The sequence below is a fragment of the Cornus florida genome, unplaced genomic scaffold (genome assembly GCF_030987335.1).
Source record: "Cornus florida cultivar Cherokee Brave unplaced genomic scaffold, ASM3098733v1 CherokeeBrave_3.0.0_Hap2_Chr02, whole genome shotgun sequence".
Lineage (NCBI taxonomy): Eukaryota > Viridiplantae > Streptophyta > Magnoliopsida > Cornales > Cornaceae > Cornus > Cornus florida.
In genome coordinates, this window is record NW_026775572.1 from 45043637 (window position 1) to 45063143 (window position 19507).

At 41.1% G+C, this 19507-nt stretch overlaps 1 protein-coding gene across 1 annotated transcript; it reads right to left on the bottom strand.

Moving 5' to 3' along the window:
• Positions 1 to 800: 800 nt before the first annotated feature.
• Positions 801 to 3286, bottom strand: LOC132286865 (ribonuclease 1-like). The gene is made up of 4 exons (XM_059789279.1): positions 3185 to 3286; positions 2730 to 2885; positions 1322 to 1520; positions 801 to 1024 (listed from the first exon to the last, which is right to left on the bottom strand). The coding sequence occupies exons 1-4, from the start codon at positions 3284 to 3286 to the stop codon at positions 801 to 803; spliced, it is 681 nt and encodes a 226-aa protein (XP_059645262.1).
• Between the last annotated feature and the right edge of the window lie 16221 nt (positions 3287 to 19507).

The following is a 19507-nucleotide window of genomic DNA, read 5'->3' on the forward strand; positions in this document are numbered from 1 at the left end:
ACCAAACTAATTAACTACACCCTCTGTTTTAAATTTGTGAGTCACGGGTCCCAAATAAAACATTTAACTTCGGATGAAAGTAGTATATCACAGTACTACATATAAAATATACAAGTCGCATGTTAAATGTTAAATGTGGCATCAGTGCTTTTAAAAGGTAGCAAAGAGGCCACAGAAAAATTTATAGCCAAGTCAAGTACTAGAGAAGATCCATCTTTACTAATATCTTCTTCTTTTTCTTTGTTTCTTTTCCTTTTCTTTTCTTTTCCTTTCCTTTCCTATTTCTGCGTAACAAGGTGTACTCCAACCTTTACCAAGAGATTAATTAACTGACACGCGTGAGTTCATTATATATTTTGAAATTAGTTGTAAGAAATAATTGAATCGTGCTATACTTATTGACATGCGATATCGATCATTAGACATGAATATAGACAAGTTGAATCAGTTGTAAAAAAAATAATTGAATCGTGTTACACTTATCAACATGTGATATCGATCATAAGACATGAATGTAGACAAGTTGAATCAGTTGTAAACAAAAATAATTGAATCGTGCTTACACTTATCGACATACGATACCGATCATGACACGTGAATATAGACCCTATCTCAATAGTCCACACTCGACATACGATACCGATCATGACACGTGAATATAGACCCTATCTCAATAGTCCACACTCGCCTCTCTCAATTAATTATCGCGTTTCACTACCGGATAAATTTAGAGTTTTACTAGGCAAATAACATAATATCCAATATAATAGCATTAACCAACTCTTCTATTACAAACATCCCTAGAATGAAGGGAATTTGATTTCGGAAGCACATTTGCCATGGGGTAACACATCACACTCAGTAATGTTGGTCCCAGAATTATCCACACACATGTAAATCTGATAAAGTTGGCTGTTGCTTGATTCATCAATATTGCACTCTATCCAGGGACTATAGCCAGTTGCACCTTTAATGGCATCTTTTATGCTCTCCAAGCTGTAAAATTCTCCATTTGGATTGATTCCTATGGAGTATACAGTTTTGTCCTTATCAATACAAATTAAAGCTGAAAGTGATAACTAAAAGTTACACACGGTACAAGTGTTGAATGATCGGATAATGAGTAATGATAGAGAATCTGACAATCAGACATGTTCAAAAGAATCACATTAAGTGAGAAGCGTGGATTACACTAATGATTTTTATTTTATTTTTTGGATCTGTCTGACCGTCAAACTCCAGATCATTTTTGAATCAATATGTTTGGAAATTAACAAGTCTTAATTATTAAAAGTTATAATATATGTAGAACTAGATGTACCTGCATTTGTAAGGATTTGGAGGAAGTCTACTTGCTTCTTTAGGTTGAGAGCTGTTGCGAAGTAATCGTGTTGGTCGAGGACAAATTCAGAGCAAGTTCCATGTTTGTCCCATTCATGACTCCAGAAGATTAAGCCGTCGCTACTCGGACAGGCCAAAGAAGGCCAGTCCTCCTGCATTCTGCCGGCGAGGTCTGAAATCTGCAACATGGTGCTTATTGACGACAACTTGAAGATAGGTGCATAGATTTGTGGTGGTTGTGCTTATTAAGCTATATTTAGTGACAATTAATTATGAATAAAATTTGAGAATTTTAACCGTGTTCCAATGAGCATTTTATTTGTTGCATGACATTGGTTCACAATTTTTTTATTTATGCGTCTAGCAGTCCTTCTGAATGAACTTATTAAAAGTTGGATTTATTGACTTTTATCAATTATGGTGTTCAAATGAGCATTGTTTTTGTGACATTCGATGATCATAACTTTTTTACCTGTGCATGTAGCATTACATTTGAATGAACATTAGAAATTTATTATTGTGGAAGCCTCAATAGCTTTGTTTATGAAATGATCTTCTAATCATTTTATTTAAAATTATCTACATATACAGTATTTTTTTAAAATTTAATTTATCACACAATTTATCATTATTCAAAATTATCTAGATATACAATATTTTTTAAATTTTTTTTTACGTAATTTATCATATATTTGATGGAGTATTGGAGTAAAATCAATCTTATTCTCATCGTAATTGAATCAATAATTCATATTTTGATAGAATTATTATATTCGAATTATTAATGGGTTATCAAAATAAATATTGCTAATGGCTATCAAAATAAATATTGTCATCAATATTCAAACAAATTTTATCTATTCACACGTTTGAGTTATAGGATTAGATAGGATGGAATGTTGTTAATATATTGAGTGCATCCATTCAACCATAAATCAAATGAGTAATGTACCTATATATGATATTGTAAAGTTATAAATATATATTTATATGTATGTGTGTGTGTGTGTGTGTATATATATATATATATATATATATATGATTTTAATAGGAGATTGTCTTAAAAAAAAAATAATTAATCCCAATCCGAACAATTGGATCAAATTCGGATTAAATTTGATACATGTGTAGTATATTCGCTTCCGATCAATTTAAATTATGCCAAACAAATATGTATATTCGCTTGTGATCAATTTAAACTATGCCAAACAAATACGTGAATTAGATCATGAGACTAAAATTAATTTTGTGACTACTTACTTATAAATTTATATATGAACTACATCGGTATCATATGAAACAACAATAATTATTCTTTGTGAACTTGCATAAAATACAATTATTCTTTGTTTTTATAGTATATAAAGAGATAAATGTAGGCACATAACCTTGGATTGATCGAAAGGGCTGTCGGGATCGCAGTTGGATGGGTACGACCCATCTTGGTAATTGGGCCAAAGCCCATGAATACTGAAATCTGATGCAGGCTTGCCAGATTTTGGGTAACAACAACTTTGTTTCGAGTCACAGTATGATCCTGGCCACTGCACCATATGGGTAGATAAAATAAAAAATAAAATAATAAAAATAATAATAAACTTAGAGCAACCGAGTATAATCCAGTGAAAAAAATAAAATGTACTTTGGTAGCACAGAATCGGCTTCCAGCACACCACCAATTTTTTTTTTTTTCAATTTCAAATTTAAGTCATCGATTCGGTTCGGTGCTCACGGAAAATTAAAAATTCTCTTTTTAATTATCGAATCAATATTATCAGTGAACACAGACAACACCAATTATCATCAAACAACAATAATTATATTCGATCATAAAATGACTAACCTGTTGAACAAAGTAGAAGAAATCAAAACCTTGTGAGACAACTAGAACTGCTAGACCTTGTATGATCAAGAGATTGATCAAGATTGAAATGTTGTGCCTCATCTTTCCCCCTCTCAATGTGTGTAGGGGTGATATTGCATTGGACTTTAATAATATTTATATAGCTGTATTTATTGACCAAAAGTGGAAAGAATATGACAGACTATGGGATATATTAAATCTATTAAATCTGATTTGAGTAATCTATTAAATCTTTTTGCGTTTGTAACGGTAACCCTCGTTTGTACGTGTTCACTCCTTTGAATTTCGTTTTCCATTACATTCTCTAACTAATATATATATATATATATATATATATATATAGTTTTCCCCCCCATAAAAATCCATTTTATTGCATAATAGGAAAAAGCTCTCTATTAAATTTAATTTCATGTTCACTTAAGAGATTTTATTGTCAACAAGTTTTTCTCTCCTCTTTTGAACTTATTTAATTTTGAAAAGAGTAGGTGTGGAGGGAAAAAACTCTCCTTCCAATAAAAAGCGCACACGTCACCACTACCCATACCTACATTCCAAGGACATATAAAGCCCATCATGCTCAAGCCCAAGTGGGGGGTATTTACAGCCCAAGACCATTGTTATTTGTCCTCCAACTTCCATCAAGGCCGAATCAAGAAGTCATCAGCCCAGCTTGTCGTCAACCCAGCGTATGAGTATTTAACATCTGGCCTGTTACCCAAGCCCAGCCGGATCAAAATATATTCAGTCCAAGAATGCACAAATCCTACCATTTGAAGGATTTGCTGTAGAAGGAAAATTCGGATAGGAAGTTCTGTACAAGGCAATTTCTATGTATGGAAAATTCGACAATGGAACTCTATTAGACAAGAATGGTTATATAGAAAGAATTGGAGGGCAAGCAACGCGAGTCCTACCATAATTTTGCAATCTTTTGTATATAAATAGAGGCCAAGACCTCCAATAAAGGATCAACCAATTCTACGCTTCTCTACACACTGTTCTTATTTATCTTTATTGCTTTTGAGTGAGTTGTTTTATTTTTCTCAATCATTATTGGTTGGGCGAAATTTTGCACCTACACTTTGGCGCAGTCTGTGGGAAACGTATAGAAATATACTCCCACTTGTTCTTCAAATTAAATCCTTTAGTCGTGTCTGGAATGTTAAACGGAGAATCAGTAATGAATCAACAGATAGAATTGATGCAAAAGATGCGAGAAGAGTTCTTGCACCAATTTGAGACACTCCGGCAAGCAAACGATACGAGTGTCGCCCAGATAGCTGCGCTTCAGCAGCAGACTCATACGCTGCACACGGCCATGGCCAGGCTAACGCCACAACCACCGCCAGGCAATGCTGCGGCACCACCCCCCACACGGAATTTACCTCCGGTTCACGAGCCTCCAGCCAACGAGACACCACCCAACGGGGCTCGACCTAGTGAGGTTCAGCAAAAGCAAGGGACGAGGTCCGAGGCGGTTGATTCGGATAATCTCCCGCATCGCACACAGGACGAACAGGCCGAGTCCAGCCATAGGCTTACGGTATGGTCCAATGGCGTTCCAGATGGCGCACGCGTGCAAGATGCCTTCGACGAAAAGAAGCTCTTGAGAGTCCAGACACCAGCCGAGATGGCTAGAGAGCACAAGAACTCCTTGGTCAAGACCCCCTTTACTGACGAGGTGTACCTTGTGGAGAGACCGAAGAAGTTCACTATGCTATCCTTCACCCAGTTCGATGGGGCAGGAGACCCCTCTCGGCATCTCGATCATTATGCGCAAAAGATGGCACTGGACGATCATAACGATCCGTGGATGTGTAAGGTTTTTCCTACCAGTTTAACCGGAGCAGCGTTAGAATGGTTCAGGAATAGGCCACACAAGTCTATCCCTGACTATGAGACCTTGTGCACTATGTTCTTAGCCCAGTATTGCGGAAATAAGAAACAGAAGAAAAGTATCGCCAGCCTTTTCACCATAAGGCAAAGGAAGGGAGAAACTTTGCAAGATTTTTTATCCAGGTTTAATATGGAGGCCTCGGAGATAGCAGATTGCCATCCTGCCACGGCAATCGAAACATTTAAGTTGGCAATGATCCAGGGAACCAAGTTTCACACATCCTTGGTCAAATATTCCCCCCCGGATATGCAGACTTTGAACGCTAGGGCACAAATCTACATTCGGTTGGAGGAAAACGTAGCTCACCGTGCACAGCACGCTACCCTCGTCACAGTAGAAAACAAGTCTCCAGAGAAAGTTACGAGCACAAGGATGCAGAAGGTTCCTCATACTGCCACACAAGTCACCCAAGCATCTGAGAAAAGGCGAAGGACAGAGGACAGGCTTACCCCTCTCCGTACTACCTTGGCGCGCCTATTCCAAGAGAATAAGATGAGGTTCGCGACTCCTCAGCCCATGAAACAACCCTTGGAGCAGAGGGACAAAAGCAAACATTATGCCTACCATAGAGATTATGGGCATACCACCAATGACTGCAGGTCTCTACAGCGACAGGTAGAAAGCATGATAGCAAGAGGAGAATTGGTGGAGTATCTCGCCACGAAGGAGCACGTAAAACCCCGGGAGGTTAACCCTCAACGGGTAGAGGGCGGTCACGTAAAGGTTATCCATGCTATACACGGAAGGTCAGAGGATGATGAAGAGTCTGAAGAGTTGTACAGATCTAGGCTGAGAGAGGCTCATAAGTTACGAAGATTGTCTTCGGTAAACACGGTTGCACCAGGCAGCATCAACATTGGATTCGGTAACAATGATCTTTCTAGAGTCCAGCGCCCGCATGAGGACCCCTTGGTCATCAGCCTCCTGGTAGCGAATTACATGATCAGGAGAGTGCTGATAGATCCGGGAAGTAGCGCCAACATCATTACAAAAACAGCTTTTGATCAGTTGGGGGTTTCACCATCGTCCATCAGGCCAACTTCCGGCCCCCTCATGGGATTTGACGGTACTAAGGTGAATCCGCTTGGGGTGATCGATCTATCCGTTACTACAGCAAAAAGAACTCTGAAGGAAAACTTCGTCGTGACAGAGATTCATCCATCTTATAACCTCATTATGGGGAGAGGTTGGATCCATCGTATGAACGGAGTCCCCTCTACACTCCATCAAGTAATGAGGTGTTTATCCCCGGATGGCAGGGAGGTAATCGACCTCTGGGGAGACCAGGTTGCTGCCAAAGAATGTTACATGCTAACGTTACACGAAGCAAAGAAAGCGTCGAAATCACCTCAGTCAGAGGCGAATCCCAAAAACGCAATCAAATAGCAGTTACAGTATCCTCTGCCCAAGTATCTCAAGGCAGAGGAAGAAGCCAAAGCTGAAGCACCTACCGAGGAGTCCCTCGAAGCTATAGAGGTAGTCCTCGGAGACCCTCAGAAGATCACCTACATTGGCTCATCTTGCACAGCCGAAGAGAAGGAAGCATTGATCAGGGTCATTCGGTGCAATTCGGATGTCTTTGCCTGGGATCACTCGGACATGGTGGGGATCAATCCTACAGTCTCATGCCATAGTCTGAGGGTTAACCCAGAGTTCAGGCCAGTCAAGCAGAGGCACCGACGGTTCGCACCTGAACGGAATCGCATAATAGTCGAGGAAGTAAATAAACTATTACAAGCAGGATTCATTCGAGAGGTGCAATACCCACAATGGCTCTCAAATATAGTAGTCGTTCAAAAGAAGAATGGGAAATGGAGGGTATGCGTAGATTATACCAACCTTAACAAAGCTTGCCCAAAAGATAGCTTTCCTCTGCCCAAGATTGATCAAATGGTGGATGCTACGACGGGTTATGAAAGGCTCACATTCCTCGATGCATACTCCGGCTATAATCAGATTCCCATGAATCCTGAAGATGAGGAGAAAACCGCTTTCATCACAGAAACGGGCACTTACTGCTACAGAGTGATGCCCTTCGGTCTAAAGAATGCCGGAGCCACCTACCAGCGACTTGTCAATAAAATTTTCAATAATCTGCTGGGAAATACAATTGAAGCCTATATCGATGATATGGTGGTCAAAAGTATACGGAAAGAGGACCACCCGAAGCACCTTCAAGAGGTTTTTGATACTCTCAAGAGATACAATATGAAGCTGAACCCCACCAAGTGCTCCTTCGCCGTCTCGTCAGGACAGTTCCTTGGGCACGTCGTAAATAAAAGAGGAATAAAAGTAAGCCCAGCTCAGGCAAAGGCACTCATACAGAACCAGGAGCCGAAAACCCGCAGGGAAGTGCAAGTTCTAACCGGCCGAATTGCGGCTCTCAGCCGGTTCATATCTCGATTATCTGATAAGTATAAACCTTTCTTTGATGCTATTCGATCCAAAAACAAAGATATATGGGGACCTCAGCAGTAGGAAGCTCTCAATCAATTGAAAAGCTACATGACAAAACCCCCAATCCTTCCTGCTCCAACGCCCGGAGATACTCTCATCCTGTACCTGGCAGTATCAGCTGTAGCAACAAGTGCAGTGTTGATCAAAGAAGGAGGCAAGGTTCAGCACCCAATCTTTTACACAAGCAAAACGATGACGGATGCCGAGACACGGTACAGCAAGACAGAAAAGGTAATCCTGGCGTTAATTTATGCCAAGAGGAAACTTCGACATTACTTCGAGTCTTACAGCATAGTGGTCCTTACAAATCACCCTATACGGGCTATCCTAGCTAAACCAGACCTGTCTGGTCGAATTACAAAATGGGCTATTGAACTTAGCTCTTTTGACATCACCTATGCACCGAAGGTATCTCACAAGGGGCAGTCGGTAGCGGATTTCCTACTAGAGTACGAAGATCAACCTGAGGAACCGACACTTCAAGAGCCATACTGGGAGTTACGAGTTGATGGCTCTTCCAACCGAAAAAGGGCCGGGGCCGGGATTGACATCACAACACCCGAGGGTACCAAGCTACAGCAGTCAATTTTGCTAGATTTCCCATCTACTAATAACGAGGCCGAGTACGAGGCGATGCTTGCCGGACTTCGGCTAGCTAAACAGCTACAGGTACGATGTTTAAAAGTTTTTAGCGACTCACAGCTTGTGATCAATCAAGTGACAGGGCAATATTCTCCCAAGGAGGAACGTATGAAGTCGTACAAAAATGCTGTAGAGAGTGCTATCCGGGAGTTCGATCAAATCGAGTTCCATCAGGTACCACGAGATGAAAATGCCAAAGCGGATCGATTGGCCGCAGCCGCATCATCTTCAGATGAAGAGTTGATTCGGCTTGTTCCAATCGATGTTCTCGAAGAACCCAACATTAATCCCCGGTAAGAGGTGATGATGATCCCGGAAGTACCACGCGAGCCCTGCTGGATTGATCCAATCGAGGCCTACCTCAAGGAAGGGGTTCTCCCAAGTCAGAAAGCTGAGGCAAGGAAGCTTAGGCTTACCGCGGCTAAGTACGCAATCATCAATAACCAGTTGTACCGAAGGTCATTCTCCGGTTCCTATCTCAAGTGTTTAACCCCTACTGAGGCTCTCACAATTCTAAAACAAGTTCATGAAGGAGATTGTGGAAACCACTCCGGAGGAAGATCCCTTGCACACAAAATTCTAACCCAAGGTTATTTCTGGCTATACTTGGCTCGAAATGCCGAGGAATACTCAAGACGATGTGACAAGTGTCAGCGCCATGGTCCAATAAAGCACCAACCTGCCGAAGGTTTGCACACCATGGCTAATCCATGGCCGTTCGCCCAATGGGGGATTGATATAGTAGGACCATTACCCAAAACCATGGAAAAAAAGGAACATGTGCTTCTGGCTACAGATTACTTCACCAAGTGGGTGGAAGCTAAAGCCTTCTCTAGCGTCACCCACGAAGAAGTAAAACATTTCATTTGGAGCAACATTATTTGCCGGTTTGGGGTACCAAAAGTCATTGTAATGGACAATGGTAAGAACCTCGATAACAGAAATACAAGGAAATTCTTTAGCCAACATGGAATCCTGCAAAAATTGGCTGCAGTTAGTCATCCACAAGGCAATGGGCAAGCTGAAATAACTAATCGCACGATATTCGGGTGCTTAAAGAAAAAGTTGGAGAAATTGAAGACAAAGTGGTACGAGAATCTCCCTCAAGTGCTTTGGGCCTATCGAACCACTCCAAGACGACCCACGGGAGAAAGCCCATTTGCTATGGCATATGGATCCGAAGCTGTCATTCCTACCGAGTCCATAATCCCAACCCTTCGGACATCCTTGGTACTAGAGGGGAACAATGAGCAACAACTCGAACATAACCTTGATTTGGTGGACGAAAGAAGAGATGCAGCAGCAATTCGTCTCGCGGCATACCAACAGCAGGTGTGTAACAGTTATAACAAACGCGTCAGATTCAGGAGCTTTGTGGTAGGCGATTGGGTTTTGAAGCAGGAGATAGCTCATGTAAAGAAATTGGAGCCTAATTGGACCGGACCCTACAGAGTTACCGAAGTAGTGGGGAAAGGAGCATATCGTTTGGCCGAAGCTGGCGGACGTCCCATTGCGCGTCCTTGGAACGCAATACACCTAAAAAGGTATTTCCATTAGTTAAGTTTGTCAATTTTGTTACAAGTTTTTCACAAATAAGGCTGAATATGTCCACAGTCAGCCACACTTTTCTATATTCTTGTTTCTTTTTATAAAAATGGGGGGGTCCTACGACTCTATGATTACGCAACTTTTATGCGCATGTCAAGTCGCACTATGCGTTATAATCAAGGATTTTTACAAAACAAACAAAAACAAACAAAAAACAACAAGCACACAAGACACAAAACACATGACTTATGGCCTGTGGTTAAAACTTTCTATCCCACATCGATAAAACAGTATGTGCTACATTCTGTTATATATGGGAATATTCAAATAGTTAATTACGGTGTAAGGAGGGCCCACTGGTATTTAAGGCTGTCAAGCTCAATACCAGAGGCATTCCCTACACCGACTTTTTTGACAAAATTTAGTCTATGTCCCACATCGGATAGAAATAGAAAAGAAATACGGTTCATATATGCGTGGTCCACAACATTTGGCTGCCAAGAAGGGAGTATCAGTGGAGGCAGGTATCTAAAGTCAACAAATGGAAAACTTCACAGCCACTGTTACTCGCTTTCTTGGCCTCCTATCATTTTTGAGTCCTCGGCCTCATGATAAGTGGTTTGAGGAAAAATATAAAACAAACCTACCCTCGGGCTCAGCGCCGGGGAGTAGTCCTCTCGCCTCGGACCCTAAGTGTCCGGCTCGGCACAACCTCCCCTCAGGCTCAGCGCCGGGGAGTAGTTCTCTCGCCGCGGACCCTAAGTGTCCGGTTCGGCAAAACCTCCCCTCAGGCTCAGCGCCGGGGAGTAATTCTCTCGCCGCGGACCCTAAGTGTCCGGTTCGGCAAAACCTCCCCTCAGGCTCAGCGCCGGGGAGTAGTTCTCTCGCCTCGGACCCTAAGTGTCCGGCTCGGCACAACCTCCCCTCAGGCTCAGCGCCGGGGAGTAGTTCATTCGCCTCAGACCCTAAGTGTCCGGTTCGGCAAAACCTCCCCTCAGACTCAACGCCGGGGAGTAGTTCTCTCGCCGCGGACCCTAAGTGTTCGGTTCGACAAAACCAGAGTAGGTCATTCGCCTCAGACCCTAGGTATCTGGCTCGGCAAAAATCTCGCCTCAGACCCTAAGTGTTCGGCTCGGCGATAATCTCACCTCGGACCTTAAGTGTTCGGCTCGGCGAAACCCCCCCCCCCCCCCCCCCCCGGCTCCACGCCAGGGAATGTATAATTCGCCTCGGATCCTAAGTATCCGAGACAGCTTCGGACCCTAAGTGTCCTACTCAGCAATATCCCTCCACACTCAGTGCCAAGGAGTAATTCGCTTTAGACCTCTGGTACCCGGATCATAACTCTTCCTACCAGACTCCAAGTGTTTAATACCCTGTGGATGCAGATATATCATAAGTTTACCATACTCCACCTCACATCAGGAACACATGAGAAGGAAAGAGTATGTATATGCCTACTACAGGCAAGTAAAAGGCAAGGGTTCATTTAACAGTTAAATCATTGTCCATATGAATCATCCTGCGATATCAACTAAACTGTTAAAAGGATCTCCTTCCTCCCACAATCCTTGCGTTTTCACGGATAGCATAAATCCGAAGCATAAAGACAATGTTTAGTGTTTAAACACATTACCAGACAGAGAAATGTGAACAGTATCAAGAGCATACAGCAAAAACAAGTCAGGCAAGCCTAAAACGAAAAATTATATTCATTATCCCAAAACAGGTTGTTCATAAAAACAAAATACATGGCTCTACTTCCTCTTCGGATCGAAGGGAGTAGATTCAAAAACATCTACTACATTAGGATTTGAGGTAGGAGGAGTTGAAGCCGCAGAAGCAGGGGAGCTAGGAGTACCCTTCAGGTGTGCCTTCACCATCTCTGCAAAGCGGATTTCAGCTTCTAAAGCCTCTGGCCCTTCATCGTATGGGAAGTGCACCCCCACTTTCTTGTCAAAGGCATCCGGATCCATCGTCTTAGGGCCTGAGCCCTGATTATAGTCAGACCGGAACGCTTTAGCATTAGCCAGGTGCGCCAGACAAGAGTAGCGCCCCTGCATTTGCTTCCCCGCCTTGAAGCAAGTAGTAAGAGCCTCGGTCAGGCGTTGAACCTCGGCCTGGAGAGAATCCACCTTAGCCTCAGAGGCTGACAACTGCCTCTTATACGCATCCTTGGCTTCAGACGCTATCTTCAGATTGGTGGAGGCAGTAGTGGCTCTCTTCTCTGCATTATCAAGATCCTTTTCCAACTTCTTGATGGAGAGGGATTGAGCTTCAGCAGTGGCGCAGAGGGCCATGGTGTGGTATAGACTCTGTTTAACAGGGAAAGCAAAATATAAGCATAAATAGAAACATAAGCAAGCAAGAGTAACTTAATTCTGAAGGAGCAATGCGAACCTCTATGGCCCGGACTGGGGCAGAGGGGAGTAGTTGCTCCAACCCCATTTGGCTGATGGCTTCCTCGTCCTTTGGGAGCTACATTCCTCGAGCCACCGCCAGTGCAGCTGAAGGGTCTGTAATCACAGAATCCCTTGAGTGCAGGACTGACCTGTCAGCCCTGGTGAAGGAAGGAGTCCAAGGAGCCCCAGTCTCGGCTAGAACAAAGGCCCTGACTTCATCTTCAGGTTCGGCCTCTCCAGCCTTTTTCCCTCTGCTTTTAGAAGGGACCTTGCCCTTGCCAGAGGATGAGGGGTTGAGGCGAGACTTCTTCAATGGTGGTTCCTCAACCTCCACTTCATCCTCAGTTGATCCAATGACGACCAAGGGTTGGGCATCTTCGGCTTTCTTTTTTAAAGCCTCAGCCCTCTGGATCTCCTCCTCAGTCATAGGGAAACTGTCAAAGGATGGTAGAGACAGGTCCATGAGGTCTGCAGCAACGGCACTGGAGGCAATGTCCTTGAGGTTTGAAGAAGTTAACAGGTCCTCGATAGGCGAGGGGTCACTCCAGACTCGTTCCTCAAGAAAAGAAAGTCTGTTCCTTGCTGCGGAGGATGGGAATGTAGCTGAAAAAACACCAAGAAACTCATAAATACGGCGAAATATTAAGACTTGGCAAGGAAAGCAGCCAGAACACTTGGTATGAAGGGAAGTTAAATATTCTATACCTAATTTCCCGAATTTGCGCGGGATAGGGAGCGCAATTGATTGGGACACGAACCATTTTCCTTTAACTACAACCATCATTTCTTTCCATTTTTTTTCGGATGAAGAGAGGTTCGTGCATATCCTCTGATGAAAGGGAGAAGTAAAAAAGAAGCGACCAGGCTCGGTCCCATGCTTAGATATTTTGTAAGTAAGCAGAAGGTCGGCAAAGGTCAAATCCAGAGCCTCTAATTTTCGGCGCACCAACAGTGCCGAAAGGATGCGAAAGAAATTAGGATTTACCTGAAGGGGGGAAAGACCTAGCTTATTGAAAACTAAATGATAGAAGGGATGAAGAGGGAATCGGAGGGCGTTAAGGTGCCCTACCGAAAGAAGCAACTCATCCTCCTCAATTCCCTCGCCGGAGGTGAAATCGGTGCCCTCGGGATATTCTGCAATTTCTACTCCCTCAGGAATATCAAATTCTTCCATTACCGAAGCAATAGAGAACTTGATACGGCGAATAGAGATGATTGTTTTCCTCTCTTCATGGGTAAGAACATAATCAGAGCCTGAGGTGGATGTTTCGGTTGGAAGAGGGGAAGTACCTAATGGATTCAACAAAGGGCGATCTGTAGAAACCCTAGGAGGGGGAGCCCTAATGCGAACGGGGGAAGATGAAGGTGTGGATTCAGAATCCCCAAGGTCTACACGTTCGGGAGTAGATGAAGTACTCATAATGAAAGATTGAAGAGAAAGATGCGAAACTAACCTGACAAAGCGAAGGAAGCGATGGAATGAAGAACGCAGAAGTGCAGCAAGGGCAAATGTAACTCTTGCAGAATCTTGTGTGACGGAGTAATAATGAAAGACCACGAACCGTTTCTGAAGCAAAGTAAAAACCGGTTTCAATTCCCTCTCTAATAGGAGCCGTCACTCAATTAAAAATGAAATTTGGGGCAAAGTGTGGAGGGAAAAAACTCTCCCTCCAATAAAAAGGGCACACGTCACCACTACCCATATCTACATTCCAAGGACATATAAGGCCCATCATGCTCAAGCCCAAGTGGGGGGTATTTACAGCCCAAGACCATTGTTATTTGTCCTCCAACTTCCATCAAGGCCGAATCAAGAAGTCATCAGCCCAGCTTGTCGTCAACCCAGCGTATGAGTATTTAACATCCGGCCTGTTACCCAAGCCCAGCCGGATCAAAATATATTCAGTCCAAGAATGCACAAATCCTACCATTTGAAGGATTTGCTGTAGAAGGAAAATTCGGATAGGAAGTTCTGTACAAGGCAATTTCTATGTATGGAAAATTCGACAATGGAAAGAACTCTATTAGACAAGAATGGTTATATAGAAAGAATTGGAGGGCAAGCAACGCGAGTCCTACCATAATTTTGCAATCTTTTGTATATAAATAGAGGCCAAGACCTCCAATAAAGGATCAAGCAATTCTACGCTTCTCTACACACTGTTCTTATTTATCTTTATTATTTTTGAGTGAGTTGTTTTATTTTTCTCAATCATTATTGGTTGGGCGAAATTTTGCACCTACAGTAGGGTATGAGATTGAATATTAATTGTAACTGATGATATATATATATGTATAGTAATATATGATAGGAAATGATATAGTAATATTTGTTTTTAGGGTAAAGTACAAAGACACCCCCTGAGGTTTACCAAAAGGACACCCAAATGATAGTTTGCTTATTTTGGGACAATGACACCCCTTCAAGTTTGAAAAATGGACAAAAAGATCCTGAAGATGGTGAATTGACCTTATTACCCTTAGTATAAAATTGACATTTTAATTGACTCAAATACCCTTGGATTAAACCTCAACCCAAACCCATCCGAAACCCTAACCCGAACCCACCTGTGTAAAGAACCCTCTCCCCGCCGCCACCAACACCATGACAATGGATACTAGAGAGGTACGAGAAAGAGGCCCCTATCGTGAGAGGTCTTCTACTCTATGCTCGTACAGAAAAGATACACACACTACATCTTCATCACCCTTCAGCCACACACTATATCTTCATCACTCCTCAGCCATCGCCGCCACCGCCTCATCATCATTCTCACGTGGTAGTGGTGGTGGTGGCGGCAGCAAGGCAGGCGACCCATCATGGTGACGAGATTCCAACCGACTACGACAAATTCTCCGTAGCTGCTACTGACGACGACTTCATCATCTAACATACCTCATTCCCCTCGACACCAACAACAACAATAATATTCACTCGCCGTAACCTTATGGTTTCGGTTCGTCCCCAAATCTTGAGTGCACTCTGTCGCCGTTCGAGTCCTCTGTTCCGAAATCCAACAGTGATTCGAAGTCGTACAATCTTAGAGCTAATATGGACTACATCTTCGTTGGTTTTCTTTGCATCATCAGAATCGTGGCTGGTCGTCACCGGATAGTTTGCTCATCGTCAGCATCGTCCGATCCGCTTCTAGCTCTTTACCGTCGCTGTAATTGGAAGTGGAAGGTCACAGATCACGCCTCTATGTGTGTGTGTGTGTATTAGATAGATAGAACAAAACACATAGGGCTTTTGCCTCGGACGATTTGGGGATTTCATGGTTGTGGTGAGTTTAATGGGTAGTGGTGGAGATGCCGATTGTGGATGGTAGGAGGAGAACTCGGCCGGTGGAGACGGACTGGTTCGTGTCATGGATGAATCGGCGGCGGCTCAGATGAGGATGACGGCGGAGAACTTCGGCTTTGATGATGTCGGCTGGGATGGAGGAAACGGCGAGCTCGGTGATGTGCAAGGCTGAAGACAGTGATGTCATGGTTCGGCCGTGGATGATGGCGACGGCGAGCTCGGCTTTGGATGATGGCGGTCGGCGAGCCAGGACAGCCAGAGAGAAAAATTCGATGGTGATGGCTTGACTATTTATTTATTTATTTATTTTTTATTTTTGGGTTTGGCTTTGTAATTAATTGGTGGTGATGATTGGTGGTGAAGGGTGAAGGTTTGCCGGAATATGCAGGGGTGGTTGTTGGGGATGGAGATGGTGGCGGTGGTTTGGGGGTGGGGATGGTGATGGTTGTGGATTTTGGTGTGGTGGTTTGTTGGATTGATTGGGTGTCAAGGGTATTTTGGTCATTTAAGTATTTTGATATTTTATAATTAAATTTAATAAAATAGTGAAGGGTAAAATAGACTTTTCACATCTTTTAAGGCTTTGTTTGGATGGCAAATTTTACAAGGGGGTGTGGTTGTCCCAAAATGAGCAAACTTTCCTCTAGATGTCCTTTAGGCAAACCTCAGGGGGTGTCTCTGTACTTTACCCTTGTTTTTAATATCATCATGAATTATCATCCAAGTTCTTCTAAGAAGCTTTCGGACTTCTTCTGATTAGTTTTGGGGAATCAAATCAAAATTTTGAATTTGAAATTAAAGATAATTTAATACAAATTTTAAATTAAAATTTTAAAATTGAAAACAATTTAATACAAATTTTAAATTAAATTTCGTTAGACCGAAATCTAAGATACCCATTTGATGTTCAAAAATGAGAATCTAATAACTAAGGTTGCCAGTTGGATTGCAAAATCAACCAATCAGTGATCTTAAAACTCATTAATGGACACGAGTTGTGGCATTGGACTGAATATATTATACTTGAGGGGTGCTAATCATACTGGTCCCGCGATTGTGGAATGTCAGTCGCTAGTTTAGTGGTTAACACGCTAATTTAGTGGTTGACGCGTATATTTCCTTTTTCCATAATTAATTACTATTTTTTTTGCTAATTTCCTTTTGGGTCTCTCATTATATATAATTACTATACTAGCCTGCATAATTTCTTTCTTCAGATACTTCCACGATTCTTTCTCACTTTAAAATTTTATTTGTTACAAAATTCCATATCTAAATGTTTGAAGTTCCAACACTAAATTTTGTTTTTTTTTACAAAAGTCCATATCTAAATGTTTAAAGTTCAAATCTGAATTTTTTCAGATCCGTATTATTTGTATTTGAACCTAAAATTATAATCTGGTTCTGTCTCTAAAATTATATGATTTTTTAAAATCCATATTCTCTCTTTCGAAGTATTCTGTTGTTTTTCAAATAAAAAAAATAAAATCAGATGAAAAAAAAGTATAATCTAAACAAATTTTATAGTACTTTTATTTTATTTTATTTTATGATAAATTTTTTTTTTTTTTTTTTTTTTTTACTTTTTTAATCTGAAAAATAAGAGCAATACTTCGAATACAAAGAATACAGATCTGAAAAAATTCAGATTTGAACTTCAAACATTTAGATATAAACTTTTGTAAAAAAGAAAATTTTAGTGTTGGAACTTCAAATATTTAGATATGGAATTTTGTAGAAGTTTGTGAAGAGGGAATTTATGATAATTATATATAATGAGAGACCCAAAAGGAAGTTAGCAAAAAATTGGGAATTAATTATGGGAAAAGGAAATATACGCGTCAACAGCTAAACTAGCGACTGAGATTCCATAGTCGCGCAGGCAACTGTGATTAACACCCCTCATTATATTTTTGAAATTTAAACCAAGCACTGGTCTTAATACTCATTAATGGACATAACTTATGGTGTTGGATGAATATATATATATATATATATATATATATATATATATATATATATATGTTTGCAAGTATATATACAGAGGTTTTCAGGGATATAGTGATGATAGCAGGGATTTGGAAGGTATTTGAGGTCTCTCTTTCGAATCGCACTCCTATCTTAAATGATGTGTGTGTTGGCTTCTTCCATTGAAAGGTAGGGAAGACATTTGGGAAATGGATTAACTAGACCGCCAAGCCAGGGGAACAGATCTGCCATCTGCGATGAGATCTGCCGTTTCCTCTTCTACTAAGGTGCACGTAACACTTCCCAAACTACTTGCAAATAGGGAGAAAGAGGACAGGCCCTTCAAGTTATGAGTTTACTGACGGCGAGGCAAGTGGCCAACAAAGCAAACAAGTATTCCCTAGACTCCGTGCTCTAAAAAAAAGAAATATATATATATATATATATATATATATATATATATATATATATATATAGACACACACACACACGTGCTCATCTATGTCCCACATCGACTTTTCCTCTTGTAAAGAGGGCAAGCGAGAATTTGTTTTCTTATAAATTCTTCAGTTACATTTGACATTGAGAAATTTTCTGTTCATATCATCGTGACTACTAAATCGGAATATGTGCCTCTAAAGACATAGAGGCGTTGTCAGGGATTCAGAAGGTAAGTTCTTAAAGTTTCGCTTTCGAATCACACTCCCGACTTAAAATAGTATGTATATTATGGGACCGAAACATGTCCTCTAAGAAATAATAATAATAAAAAAAAAAACATCGGGGGATATATTTTTGTAAGTTAGTATATCTTATTGATGTACAAATTCAAATGCAATAAAATTATTTCGAGTTTGGATTAATTGTGTTGCAGTTTCCATTCATCATGTTGCAATTTTCATTAATCAAAGAAGTAACACAATTAAATCTTGAAAATAACATGATTAATCGAGATCTGAAATAATTGACACATAGGAGTCATAAATTTTTTTTATTGGAGTAACTAATAAACCGCTGCATGCAAAGTTAGAGACAAAATATTGGAAAACTTAATGAGGAGTGTTATTACGAGAGCGCATAGGAGTCATAAATTTATTTTATTGGAGTAACTAATAAACCGCTGCATGCAAAGTTGGAGTCAAAAGATTGGAAAACTTAATGAGGAGTGTTATTGCGAAAGCGCTCTCGCAATAAGTCTGAAGAACTCGCGCTTATAAGTCACATAATTCCTATTTTTAGGGATTTGGGAGGGATAATTAATTAAGAAAGAATCGTTTGCAAGTAAGAAAACAAAAATGTTTTTTCTCTCGTTTCTCCATATATGTTCTCTCTCTTGGCTAACTAGCCCTCAACCAATCTGTCTCTTTCTTTCTCTTGGTTAACCCTCAAAGAATCTGTCTCTTTCTCAAATAATAGTTAAACCTTTGTCTTTCGATCAAAGAGTCTATCCACCTGCACTAAACAAATTGAGTCGTTTCCATATCTCTTGATGAAGAAGAAATTACGATGGCTATGAGGAGGGCTGGAAAGGTGGAACGGTGTTTCAATTGTCTTCTTGGGAAATTACTTGTCTAAGAAAGCTATCAACACTAATGGCCTGCATAATATCATAAGTAAAATTTGGGGCTGCTCTTCAAGGAAGGGTGGCAAGGATTGAAGAGAAGATTTTTCAATTTAAGTTTGAACATGATTGATTCAAGCTCATGGAGTTTTAATAGTCAATTGTTATTAGTTCCTTATGATAAGATAGGCAGATTAAAGATTAAATCTTCAACTAGGAAAAATAAAAAATTCAATCTTCAATACACCAAGTTTTTTGGTGCAATTAGAGAAATATCATGGGGATTAAAGTTGACAATTGATTTTTAAGTTGTGATTGTATTGAAATTCGATACAGAGAATTAGAAGGAGGGCATTTCCTGTGAATAAGGAGAACGTACGGCGACTGATACCGATTACAAAAAACAAATCCAAGTTATTAACATTAGTAATCCATTTATCCGGACAGTTTGTTTATCTTTGAATGGTGCAGTATATACGGTATATTCATTGTAGAGTTGGAGTGTGGGTATAAAGTTGGTTAC

What these genes read in the sequence shown, in the direction of transcription:
- LOC132286865 (XM_059789279.1), bottom strand. Translation starts at nt 3,286, where the DNA reads ATGAGGCACAACATTTCAATCTTGATCAATCTCTTGATCATACAAGGT. An exon ending in TCTTCTACTTTGTTCAACAG is followed by an intron (nt 2,886 to 3,184) that starts GTTAGTCATTTT and finishes CATATGGTGCAG; the next exon opens with TGGCCAGGATCATACTGTGA. An exon ending in GCCCTTTCGATCAATCCAAG is followed by an intron (nt 1,521 to 2,729) that starts GTTATGTGCCTA and finishes ACCATGTTGCAG; the next exon opens with ATTTCAGACCTCGCCGGCAG.